The sequence below is a fragment of the Cervus elaphus genome, chromosome 4, assembly GCF_910594005.1.
Source record: "Cervus elaphus chromosome 4, mCerEla1.1, whole genome shotgun sequence".
Lineage (NCBI taxonomy): Eukaryota > Metazoa > Chordata > Mammalia > Artiodactyla > Cervidae > Cervus > Cervus elaphus.
The window spans coordinates 35,559,163-35,571,577 of NC_057818.1; the positions used below are offsets into that span (position 1 = coordinate 35,559,163).

General features: G+C 57.4%; 1 protein-coding gene across 9 annotated transcripts; it reads left to right on the forward strand.

The window, feature by feature from the left end:
- The first annotated feature begins 1,531 nt into the window (after positions 1 to 1,531).
- Positions 1,532 to 12,392, forward strand: PLEKHG4 (pleckstrin homology and RhoGEF domain containing G4). 9 transcript variants are annotated; one of them, XM_043898733.1, is made up of 23 exons: positions 1,542 to 1,752; positions 2,143 to 2,194; positions 3,462 to 4,174; positions 4,316 to 4,411; positions 4,491 to 4,614; positions 4,703 to 4,796; positions 4,885 to 4,959; positions 5,039 to 5,155; positions 5,325 to 5,423; positions 5,514 to 5,662; positions 5,814 to 5,952; positions 6,046 to 6,162; positions 7,681 to 7,863; positions 8,112 to 8,614; positions 8,690 to 8,936; positions 9,655 to 9,744; positions 9,828 to 10,049; positions 10,142 to 10,312; positions 10,387 to 10,564; positions 10,881 to 10,997; positions 11,137 to 11,373; positions 11,462 to 11,577; positions 11,749 to 12,392. In XM_043898733.1, the coding sequence occupies exons 3-23, from the start codon at positions 3,670 to 3,672 to the stop codon at positions 11,752 to 11,754; spliced, it is 3,585 nt and encodes a 1,194-aa protein (XP_043754668.1). In that variant the 5' UTR covers positions 1,542 to 1,752; positions 2,143 to 2,194; positions 3,462 to 3,669; the 3' UTR covers positions 11,755 to 12,392. The 9 variants fall into 9 exon arrangements, with proteins under 9 accessions (XP_043754662.1, XP_043754661.1, XP_043754669.1 ...); XM_043898727.1 differs by having other exon boundaries at positions 1,532 to 1,681; positions 11,462 to 12,392; XM_043898726.1 differs by having other exon boundaries at positions 1,541 to 1,752; positions 11,462 to 12,392.
- The last annotated feature ends 23 nt before the right edge of the window (positions 12,393 to 12,415 follow it).

A 12,415-nucleotide genomic window follows, 5' to 3' on the forward strand; every position in this document is an offset into this window, starting at 1 on the left:
GGACTTCCAAGAAAACGGTTGGTCAGAGATGAGCAGACTGGGGGTAAGAAACCCAGGGGAGGTAGGCATCTGGGATGCAGAAGAGCAAACAAGTCATCATCTAACCAGGCAGGAAGGTGGAAACAACCTCCAGTGCCTTGAAGGAGGAAGGATTTTGACCTGGAGGGATGGGCATGAGCATTCCAGGTGTGTGTGAATGTGTGTATACTCAGTCACTCAGTCATGTCTGACTCTTTGTGACCCCATGGACTGTAGCCCGCCAGGCTCCTCTGTCCATAGGATTTCCCAGGCAAGAATACTGGAGTGGGTTGCCATTTCCTCCTCCAAGGGATCTTCCTGACCCAAGGATCGAACCCATGTCTCCTGTGTCTCCTGCAGTGACATGCAGATCCTTTACCACTGTGCCACCTGGGCATTCCAGGAACAGGGAAACATTTTGTGACAAAACTTGTGATCAGGTGAATTTTCCAGGCCTATGTAAGAGCTAGACAGGAAGGCTGTGATTATGTCTCTGGATGGCTTTGAATGCCACACTAAGGAGTATAGAGTTTATTTAGGCTAGAGGTGAGATAGGTCTGGAAGGTGTAGGGTATTTGTCACCCTCGCTGTCTAGGGCAGTACTGAAGAGGGGAAGGTTTGGGGTGGAATGAAGGCAATGAATGTGGTTCTCTTATCACTAGGCCCACAGAAGTACAGAGCTTCCACTCCATTTTTGATTGGCTCATGTTGGTAAGAAATGCAAAGTTGGCTGGTAAAGGGGCAGGGGAGGGAGGCCCATCCCCATTTCATGATCTCAGTGGAAAAGGCTTCTGTGAGGACATTCTGCTGCCAGGAGAGCCACAGAGCTGGGCCCCATGAGTCACTGCTCAGTCCTGCAAACTCAGCCCACAGAGCCTGCTGTGGTCAGCGGCTCAGGTTGGCTCCAGGCCCAGCCCCCAGTGTTCCCCACTAGGCCCAGTTTGTCCCCATTTCTATCTGTCTCTCTGCCCTCCTGGGGCTGTGCATCTTGCCACCCTCTGCCTCATCTGTGGCCCTCTCTGACTGAGCCTCTGAATCTGCTTCCATTTGTGACTCTGGTTTACATCTGGCTCATAAATGGAGAGCCTCAGGAGGGCAGGGCTGGTGTGACCAGTCTCAGGCACCCCTCAATATTTATTCCAGGCCCTGTGCTAGATACAAGAAATACAGAAGTGGGCAATACATGGTCTCTGTCTTCACAAAGCTTACAATGCACATTCTGTGCAGAGTGACTAAACCAAGGCCTGGCCCTGCCCCTGAATCTATCTGCCTGTGCCCAGGGGTGCTGGGGTCAGCTATGGCCTGTGGCTTGAGGCCTCTTGCCTTTGGCTCTGGAGGGATACATGTGCCAGCCAGCAGGTCTAACCAGCTCTTAGGGCTCACAGGGAGCCTGGCTGGCGGGTGGGGGTGGGCAGACAGTGGGCAGCAGAAGGGGAGGGAGAGAGCTGGAGGCAGTGACTCAGTGGGGCGGCTCTAAGACAGCTGGGGAGGGTGCCAAGGCTGGTCCTGATGCTCGCTGAAGCTAGAGGAGGGTGGGATGAGAAGGCCTGCCGGGGGTTGGGGATGGAGCAGGACAACCCCAAGCCTCCTCACTCGCAGCCACATCCCCTGAAGAAGGAGGCTCCTGAGAGGCTGACTTGGTGCTGATGTGGCAGCTGCAACGGTGGGGAGGGGAGGATTGCTGGTGCTCCTTCTGATGCCCTGATTCCCTCCTCTGGCAGCTTCTTGAAGGAGGTGACTACCCTATAGCCAGGGAAGCCACTGTAGCCACTGCCCTCTCTCTACAAGGAACCCAGGGCCTGAATAAGGTTAAGGGGCACAGTGTCTTCTTCTGGCCACATAGCCTACCTTCTTATAATCTTCCCACAAGTTTGGGGAAGTGTCAGGCCAGACCCACATGTCCCCAAAGGGATTTCACACCTCAGAGCTGAGCGAGATCTCATAGGTCAGCTCTCCAAGTGACTTTCACCAGTTCAGGATCCTCTGACGGAGCATGAAATGAAGGGCAGGGCTCCAACACAGCCCAAGAGCTGGCAGCAAGTGGACCTCCGACATACAGGTCTTTCCTAGTTCTCAGGGGGGAATCCCAGGAGAAAGGAACGACTTTCCTTCTTTCTTTTACAGGTGAGTAAGATGAGGCTCAAGCAGCACTGAGTTGCAAAAGCTCACCCAGCAGGTAAGGGGAAGGGCACACCTGGCCCTCTGCTTCCTGAATCCTGTCCTCGGTCCCAGCCTCTTTGGCTGGACTTTGTGGTAGGGGGGTGTGGAGCTGGGGAGAGGGTGTATATGACAGAAGTGCCAAGAACGCAAGGGAGTGTAGAGTCCGGGCCTGGTGGATTCTGGCGAATCTGGGTCAGCACCCACTACAGAGCTCCCTCCTTCCCTCTAGCCCAGACAGCAGCCCCCACATCCCATCATGGGATCATACAAGCTGTCTCTCGGTGCCTGGGCCTGAGGACTGGAAAGGAAGAGAGGGGCTGCAATGGAAGGGCCCCTCCCTCCATGAAGATACCCCTACTGGCTGCCAGCAGCATGAAGCAGCTGGTCTGGGCTTCCGGAGTCTCTCTTCCTAGGGGTCTCCAGGCAGACAGAAGCGCTCCTTGTTTTGCCCAGGGAGGCTGGGGCTGTGCTCCCTCCATCCTGCGTGCATTTAAGAGCAGAAGCCTCCCCCACCCCCACCCCGCCACTCCGCCAGCCCCCTCCCTCACTCCCAGGCGGACCCCTGGCTCACTCACCCTCGCGCACCTACGCCGCCTTCCAAGCGGGGGAGCGCTTCTGGCGCGCTGAGCAGGCCGGGGGGCGTGGGCGCCGTGGGAAGGCCGCTGGTCGTTGCCCCTACCGGCGGACTGAGAAGCCAAGTCAAAGTCAGCTGGAAGTCCCGGGGGTGAAGCCGAGCCGTCCCGGCCCGCGGGGTACGAAGGGGCGTCTCGGCAGGGGGCGCTGCGAGAGCCGGCGTCTGGGCGCTCTCTGGCCGGCTCGGGCTCGGGCGGTTGCCGTCGGGCCGGGCGGGGTGGGCGGTGGCTGCGTCCTCCGGCCCCCAGGGGGCGGTGCGGCGCCGCAGCGTTCCCTGCTGCGCCCGTGCCCGCCCCCGCGGTCTGGAGGCTGCGCACCGTAGCCGCCGTCGAGGCAGCGATGCGGTACGTTCGAGGGCTCCGGCTGCCTGGCGTTTTGGGTTCGCGTTACCACGTCGGCGCGTCCTGAGGTTGTGAGCGTGATCGGCGGGCGGGCGAGGAAACCGGAGCGCGAGTGCCCGTGGCGAGGCCGGGGTCGGCCGGGCCGGCGTGAGCGCGAGCACGAGGCGGCGCCCCGCCCCCGCCTTGAGCGTCCCACCCGCGCAGGCCGGCCCAGCGTGGGGCCCTTTGGGCGAAGGCCCACAGGAGCGCGGCCCCGCCGGTCCCGAGCTGGAGGGAGAGACCCCAGACCTTCTCCCTTCTCCTCCTCAGGCCTCAACTGCGACAGCCGCTGTGCTCCCGGTGCCGGGCACCAAGACTGGTGCCTCCTACGGCCTAGTGCCTTCCGCCTGCATCGCCCGCTGATCCCTACCCGGCCATCTTCAACGTGTTTCCTGGATGAGCTGAGGTCTCAGTTCACACCGAGGGCTTAGCTCCTCTCCCGTTTGCTTGGAGCAGGCCCACCTTTAAGGAAGGGGTGATGGAAGGGCCCCTGGAGGATGGGGATGAGTCTCCAGAGTCCCAGGGCCATGCCACCGACTGGAGATTTGCTGTGTGCAGTTTCAGAGATGCCTGGGATGAGGGGGAACCTGCTCCCCAGATGCAGGCCAAGAACCCCCTTCCTCCAAGCCCACCAGCAGGGGCAGCTGGGGAGGAGCTCCAGGGCAGCCCTCTGCCTGGCGAGCTTCAATCACCCACAGGACAGATGGTTGCAGATGAGTCGGGGCATGGCCAGAAGGGCACATTAGGAGGGTTCTCTGTCCAGATGAATGAACCAGCCTCCTATGGAGTGGAGATCCTCCTAAGTCCAATGTCTTCCCACCTTAGTCTGGCACAGGGTGAGAATGACAGCCAAGGAGACTTGGCAGGGCACTCAGTTTCAGGCAGGGTCATGCCAGTCCGCTTGGACCCTGAAGGGTTGGACAGTGACCCTGTGAACCATGGAGGTCTTTTATCTGAGATGTCGTCAGGGCTACTGGAGGCAGGTAAGGAAGGCTGGGCCAGGGAAGTCTTGGGAGGGAAGGAGGGAGGGTCCTTCTGATCCTATTCAGGCTGAAGCCCAGGTGCAAATAGGGGGTCTCTGGGTAGATTGCCCAGTGTAGACCCAAACAGTTTTCCTCCCCAAGACTCCCACAGATCCAGGCTCTTGAAGTCCACTGACTGCCTCCTGGCCCAAGACCTTGCCTGGGAGCTGCTTGCCAGTGGCATGGCTGCCCTGCCAGGTAGCTAGCTGGGAGACACTAAAGGTGGTACAGGTGGGGTGGCTTGATTGAGCAGATGTTCACTGCCTTTTTCCCACAGGGACTCGAGATGTAGAAGGCCGGGCAGTGCTGCTTCTGTGTGCCCATAACTCAGCCTGGAATCACCCCAAGTGCAACAGCCATGAGCTCGTCCGCCTCCTGCTCTACTTGCAAAGCATCCCCAGGTTGGGGGAGGAGATTGGGGGACAGAACCTGAGCCAGGAGATGGCAGGGTTGGGGAAATAGATACTCAACCAAAGCCTGCTCCTTTAGGCCCAAAGTACAGACCTTGGGACTGACCGTACTGGTGGACGCCCGGATTTGTTCCCCAAGCTCTTCCATATTCTGGGGGCTCAGCCAACTGCAAGTGAGTACAGGATTGTAGCTCCCTTCTTCCCCCCAGCCATTCCTTTCGTGTAGGGTCGGGATCAGGGCTGAGCTCAGATTCTTTGCAGGAAGCAGTCCCAGGATCAGTGCACCGTGTGCTGCTGGTGGGAAAGCTGCCGGAGGAAGTGCCTGCAGGGCTACAGGTACTGAGCCATTTTGGTCAGGGTGGAGATCGGGTGAGTCCCCACCAGGCCCGAGTCCACTACACCTTCTTTTTTGCAGTTAGAGCATCTATCCTCTCACCAAAGCCTGCTGACCCACATCTCCACTTCAGAGTTGCTCACTTCACTAGGAGGAGGCCTGCCTTACTGTCACCAGGCTTGGCTGGACTTCCGGATGGTCAGTACACTGGGTGGGGCATTGGGTGGGTAGGCAGGCGATCTGGTCAGCAGAGGAGCCTCCCCTGGGCTGGCTTGAGCAGTGCATAGCTGGCTGCAGTGGCCTGGGATTCAAGATGCCTGGGACCAGCCCTGTGCTCTGTGCTGGTCATGCCTGCCTCTGTTCACAGCGTCTGGAAGCCCTCCTACAGAGCTGCCAGGGGGTTTGTGCCCTGCTTCAGGGAGCCATTGAGAGCATGAAGGCTGTGCCCCAGCCCATGGAGTCTGGGGTGAGTGTCCCCTCTTGACACCTCCCCAAATTCTCCCTATCTTCTCCTTCTCCCACACGTGCCTCCAACGCCTGTTGCTCTTAACCATAGGAAGTTGGTCGACTGCTGCGGCAGGCACGGGTCCTGATGGAGCATGTGCTAGACTCTCCACGGTTGGCATGGCTACAATGCCAGGGAGCCTTGGAGCTCACATGGCTAAAGCAAGAGGTGCCAGAGGTGACCCTGAGCCCAGACTACAGGTAGGTACAAGCCCAGGTCTTGCCCCAGCCCACCATATGCCATGCCAAGGACTCAGTGTCTGGCCCAGACCAGCCAGGATTATGGTCCCAAGACAGGGTCAAGTAGAGCTAGGCACCTGGAAGGGGCACTAAGACGTGTACCACACACCAGGTCAGCAGTGGATGAGGTTGAGGAGCTGTATGGCCGCGTGGATGGATTGCTGCACCAACTGACCCTGCAGGGTAACCGCCGAATACAAGCACTGGAGTTGGTCCAGACGCTGGAGGCCCAGGAGGGCGAGCTGCACCAGGTGAGAACTATCCGCCCAGGTGGGCCTCACCTCTAATCTTAAGCATCACCCCACCCCATAGCAACTCTCCTTTCCTTGTTCATACTCCTCCAGATAGAAGTGTGGCTTCAGCAGGTGGGCTGGCCAGCACTTGAGGAGCCCAGGGAGCCCTCACTGGACATGCTGCTTCAGGCCCAAGGCCCTTTTCGGGAACTGGACCAGATTGCTCAGGTGAGTTTGGTTACTTGTTCCTTGTGTAGGTATTGGAGCACTTTGCCAGAAACTTGGAATGCAGAGTGGGTGAAAGTAAATCTAGTCTTTATTCTCTTGGAAATTACAGTCCAGCAGAGGAGATCAGTTGTAACCAAAGATTGAAAGTCATGTATATATTCTTTTTTGGAGAAGGGAATGGCAACCCACTCCAGTATTCTTGCTTGGAGAATCCCATGGACAGGGGAGCCTGGCAAGCTACCATCCATAAGTTGCAAAGAGTTGGACGTGACTGTGCGACTGAGCACATTTGTTCTTTCTGTGCCAAAGTTCTAGAGAGAAGCAATACAGGTGTTTCTATCTGAGTGTATGATAAAGTCCTGAACGAGGAAGGGTCTTGGGCAAACTCTCTCGTGATAGTGACTTTTGATCTGAGATCTGAAGGACAGGTTGACCTTAACCAGGCAGAAGAGGGTTAGAGATAAGACATGTTTCAGACTGAGGAAGCAAAAGGCATGTGCAAAGGTCCTTTGATAGGAGGGAGTGTGGCTTGCCTGAGGAACCATCAGAAAGTCATTGAGGATGAAATACAGAGCAGAAGATGGAGGGAGAGTGGGGTGAGATGAGGTAAAATGAGGCCGGAAGAGTGGCCAGTGGCCAGGAACTGGATCCTGTAATGGAGTACAGTTTAAGCAGGAAAATCATATAATCAGATCTGTATTCTAGAAATATTACCATAACTCCTGGGTAGACAGTGACTTGGTGGATGGACATGCAGAGTCCATTGAAGAGGCACTTGTGGTCCAGGTGGGAATGATGCTTACTCTGGCCAGGATGGTGGCAGAGGAGATAACATTTGAGAAGTTGATGGGATTCAATGGTGGATACATACGAGGCTGTAAGAGGGAGAAGCGTTTACAAAGGTGAATATGTACTGTTCCCTGAGAGACGAGCCTTCTGGGGGAAAGGGCATTCATCTGTCCAGCCTTGGATGTACCCTGGAAATGACCATGAGGGAAGGAGAGGGAGCGCTGAGTGTCGAGGCTCGTTTGGTGGTTGTAGGTGTACGGGTGATGTTTGAAGTATGTTTGCACATGATTGCCTGAGGGGAGAGAGTGGGCTGTCTTCAGGAACATCAAGGTTTAACAACGGAGGTAAGGGATGGGGGATCAGGAGGGGGGAAGTACTAGAGAAAGCCAAGGAGAATCAGGGAGAAGGGGAGAGGTCAGGGGAGCTAGAGGAGAGAGGTTTGGTACTACTGAATGGTAAGAGAGGAAGCCTGAGAGGCGCTGGGGATGGGGAGTAGAGTGGGGTTGCAGAAGGCCAACATAGTTAAGAAGTAGTGATGAAAATAACGGTTTCTCCAGGGAGTTTGGCTGTGGAGAGGAGCACAGAGAGAGAGGTTTGGGGGAGGGGTTGCGGAGCTTTAGTCTTCACAGAAGTGACTTGATGATGCCGTGTAGACATCCATGGAAAAGACTTGGGCTCAGCAACTGCAATGCCAGGCCTAGACTTGCTGATTCCCGACTCTGTCTCCAGGAACAGGTCAGGCGAGGGGAGAAATGTCTGCAGCCACTGGTTGGCTGTGATGCGGCCGAACTGGGCCCCTTTGGGGCCCGCTTTCTGACCCTGCGAACCCAGCTGGCCGACTTCTCTAGGGCTTTGGGCCAGCGGCGGCAGCGACTGGCAGATGCCGAGAAACTCTTGCAGTTCTTCAAGCAGGTGGGTGAGGGGTCCTGTCCCTGGTTCCAGGTGGTCAGGGAAGTCAGAGGGGTGGCTGCTTAGTGCTACGGCAGCCTGAGCTTTGAAGGATATCGTGCCTGTTTTCTCTCCCTGTTTTCAGTCTGACGCCCAAATCCACTGGGGATGCAGCCTGGGGCCACCGTTCTTTGGGGATGGGGGGAGATAGAGAAGGCTCAGCAGTCTTGGGGAGATCCTTCCTCAGCGCCCATCTGGCCTTGGTGTTGCAGGCCTTGACCTGGGCCGAGGAGGGGCGGCAAGTGTTGGCAGAGCTGGAACAGGAGTGCCCAGGGGTTGTGCTGCAGCGGCTGCAGCTGCACTGGACCAAGCACCCGGACTTGCCTCCTGCCCACTTCCGAAAGATGTGGGCTCTAGCCACAGGGCTGGGATCTGAGGGCGTTCGCCAGGAGTGCCGCTGGGCCTGGGCGCGGTGCCAGGACACCTGGCTGGCCCTGGATCAGAAGTTAGAAGCTGCTCGCAAGTCACCCCCGACGGGTAGCACAGCTAGCCTGTGTGTCAGCCGGGTCCCAGCGGTACCTGCTGTCCCTCCCCTGAGAAAGGCCTATAGCCTTGATCGGAATCTGGGATTGAGTCTCAGAGAACCTGCCCACCAGTGCCACCATGAGGCTATTGTACCTGCCTGCCACAGACCGGAGGCTGGAGATGGTGCCCAGTCAGGGTCATGCCCCACCATGCCTCCTCCAGGGAGCTGTGACCCCAGGAGCCCCAACAGGTACAGAGACTGGGCAGGGCAGGGAGGGTGGTGGCAGGGCAGATGTCTTGGGTCCTGATTCCACCTCCCTGGTAGACTTCAGCTGGTGCTGGCGGAGATGGTGGCTACGGAGAGGGAGTATGTCCGTGCCCTGGACTACACCATGGAGAACTACTTCCCTGAGCTGGATCGCCCTGATGTGCCCCAGGGCCTCCGTGGCCAGCGTGCCCAACTCTTTGGCAACCTGGAGAAGCTGTGGGACTTCCACCGCCATTTTTTCTTGCGTGAGCTGGAGGCCTGTACCCAGCACCCGCCCCGGGTGGCCTATGCCTTCCTGCGCCATGTAAGCCCCACAGGCCACGCGGCCCCTGGCTGATCCTGCCACACTCAACAACGAGCTATTGGGTCTGACCTTGGTGTCAGGTCCTGTGATGGGTACAGCTATGAGCAGGACCAACCAGCCCCTGTTATTCAGGGTGCTTTTAGTTTAGCAGAGGAGATGTGAGTGTAAAATAGATAATTCCAGATTATAATTGGGGTTAGAAAAACATCCAGATAGGTGATGGTGAGTTATCAGTGAGGTCGGGGTACCCCCTTTAGAGAGAACAGTTAGAGAGGCATCTTAAGAGAAGCTGATGTTTGAGCTAAGGCCAGAGGGAGGGGCTGTAGTCAGAGCATTCCATTCAGAGGAAAGATCAAGTACAACGTGCTGGGCAGGAAAGAGGCCCAGTGGTTAAGAAGTAGACGGGTCAGTGTAGCTTAGTGTTGTGAACAGGGGAAGGGTCGTCCGAGGTGAGATGGGACCAGAGCAGAGCTCTTGGGGCCGTGGGAGTGGCAGGGCTGTGTGCAGGACTTCCTCCCCAGAGCCCTGTAGGCAAGCCCCTCCCTGCACAGCGCCTGTTCCTGCCAGATCACCCGTCACTCCAAGCAGGGCAGGTAGGATCTGTCGGTGGGAGGCCTTCTGGGGACACGTCGGCAATTTGGGCCTCCCGAGCTGAGAGTGGTCTGACCCCCTTGGATGCTGGCCCATTGGCACCTGGTCAAACTGTGTATCTTTGCAGAGGGTGCAGTTTGGGATGTACGCACTCTACAGCAAGAATAAACCGCGCTCTGATGCCCTGATGACCAGCTATGGTCACGTCTTCTTCAGGGTGGGTGAGCCTGAGCCTGTAGCGGGAGAGGGGATGGAGCAAACAACGGGAAGCTCCCTGACGGTGTCTGATGTGCCTGGCAGGACAAGCAGCAGGCACTGGGGGACCACTTGGACTTGGCCTCCTACCTGCTGAAGCCCATCCAGCGCATGAGCAAGTACGCGCTGCTGCTGCAGGAGCTGGCGCGGGCCTGCGGGGGACCCGCACAGGAGCTGAGTGCCCTGCGGGCTGCCCAGAGCCTCGTGCACTTTCAGCTGCGACACGGCAATGACTTGCTAGCCATGGATGCCATCCATGGCTGTGATGTGAGTCTTGGCAGGCCGTGGTGGCCAGGGGCAGTGGGTGTGAAAGGAGGGGGCAGAAGAGGCCAGGCACCCACCAGACCCCCACTTGGCAGGTCAACCTCAAGGAACAGGGCCAGTTGGTCCGGCAGGATGAGTTCACAGTCCGCTGTGGGCGCCACAAATCCCTGCGTCGCATTTTCCTCTTTGAGGAGCTGTTGCTTTTCAGCAAGCCTCGCCAAGGACCCACAGGCATCGACCTGTTCACCTACAAGCGGTCCTTCAAGGTAGGCCCACCCAGCCCCTCCCCATAACCCCAGCACCCCTAGAGCCTCACTGAGCTCCTCTCCTGGCCACACAGATGGCAGACCTTGGCCTTACTGAGTGCTGTGGGGACGACAACCTGCGCTTTGAGATCTGGTTTCGCCGTCGCAAGGCTAAGGACACCTTTGTGCTACAAGCCACCAGCTTGGCCACCAAGCAGGCCTGGACAGCTGACATCTCCCGCCTGCTCTGGAGGCAGGCCGTCCACAACAAGGGTGAGTGTCTGCCCCATTTCATCCCATGATCCCCTCCTTGGAGAGCTTACATTGTCCCAGAGGGGCCCCAGGGAAGGCCTCAGGAACTGGAAACACTGGGGAGGGTGAAAAAGGTCCAGCAGCAACAGCCAGCACAGGAGAAAGAACTCAAGTCAGGCAGTCCTGATGTCACCATCTCAGGCTGAGGACATGTAAGCCTCTGAGTGTTTGGTGCACAGGACAGTCCACATGCTATGGGTGTCCAGGAGAGACTTTATATGAGGAGGGGAAGTGATAAAGGGTCAGGCTGATGTCCAGATATCCACTTTCCACCTAGAGGTGCGCATGGCTGAGATGGTGTCTATGGGTGTGGGGAACAAGGCCTTCCGGGACATCGCACCCAGCGAAGAAGCTATCAACGACCGCACTGTCAACTATATCCTGCAGTGCCGAGGTAGCAGACAGGCTGCGGGGGTTGGGTGGGGAGAGCTGCTCAGGGAGCGATGTGGGCCTCTGGCAGCACTAGCCTGCACTCCCCTCAGGACCTCAGCCCAGCTGGGCTCTGGTCCAGCCGGACTCTCTTTCTCATGCAGCGGTTCGCTCTCGGGCCTCCATTGCTGTGGCTCCCTTTGACTCTGACAGCCCCTACCTGGGGGCCTCAAGCGCCCTTCCTGGAGACCCTGCCTCTTGCTCCGTACTGGGGTCCCTCAACCTGCATCTGCACAGAGACCCAGCTCTTCTGGGCTTCCGCTGGCCCCTGTATTCCACCAGTTTCCCAGAGGAAGCAGCACTGGAGACGGATGCCGAGCTGGGCAGTCAGCCATCTTTGAGTAGGTTTCTGGGCTTTTCCAGAGGCAGGAGGGCATGACTGGGGTCTGGGCCTCCCCTGCTGATGGCTCATTTGGCCTCCCTTCCCAGCTCCTGAGGACTCAGAGGTTTCCTCCCAGTGCCCATCAGCCAGTGGCTCCAGTGGCTCAGACAGCAGCTGTGTGTCAGGGCAGATCCTGGGCAAGGGCCTGGAGGACTTGTCCTATGTGAGTGCCATTTTGCCTTGTACCTACCGGCACTTTCTCAGCTCTCCCTGGGCCTATGGCACCCTTGTCTTTAGGTGGAAATGAGGGTGGTGGGACAGAGACATTCCTTAGAGACCCCACCTGGATCCTGAGCCAGGGAAATATGTGTTCATACCTGGCTTTGTATCACAGGTCTGAGCCTGGGCTTGAAGGTTGGCAGTGGATCCAGGAGTCATTAGATCCAAGGAGCATCACCTCCCTGGACATATGCTATGACCAGGCCATGGGCGGCAACTGGGTCACCTCCAGCCCATATGCACAGTCCTGTTGACCACCCATTCTGATGTCTGTGTCCATTGGACAGATTGGCAGTCACCTCCCCAGGGGATTCTGGCAGCAGAGCCTAAATGAGCACCCTCATTTTGGGCTCCTAGCCCATGTCCCCTTCTGTCCCCATCTTCTGCTCCCACCCAGAGCAGAAGGTGGATATATGTTTCTATGCCCTAGGCTAGTGGGATGTTGAATGGCTCTGGTAGTGACTAAGCTGCCCCACCCTTCAGGAGGAACAGAGGTGGATTCCTCGCCACTGCTTCCCAACTCCGGGTCTCAAAGCCAGGCTCATCCATACTGGACTCTTCCTGTTGCCCGCCCTAGCTCCCCAGTCCAGTTTGGTTACATGGACTCAGAGGTTTTTGAATAGCTTTCAGTTAGAGTTGTATAAGATTATTTCACTGGTTGTAAGGTCTTTGGTTCTCAGAGATGGAGTCCAGACCCTTGACTTGTGGTTTATTCTTTATTTGTTTATAATAAAAAATAAATTGATAATGCACCCTTCAGTGGGGACATCCCGGGTTAAAAT

Excerpts from the sequence above, each read along its gene's own strand:
- PLEKHG4 (XM_043898727.1), top strand. The coding sequence starts at position 3,670 with ATGGAAGGGCCCCTGGAGGATGGGGATGAGTCTCCAGAGTCCCAGGGC. Across the intron at positions 4,412-4,490 it reads TGGCATGGCTGCCCTGCCAG|GGACTCGAGATGTAGAAGGC; the intron begins GTAGCTAGCTGG and ends TTTTTCCCACAG. Across the intron at positions 10,998-11,136 it reads CTATATCCTGCAGTGCCGAG|CGGTTCGCTCTCGGGCCTCC; the intron begins GTAGCAGACAGG and ends TTTCTCATGCAG.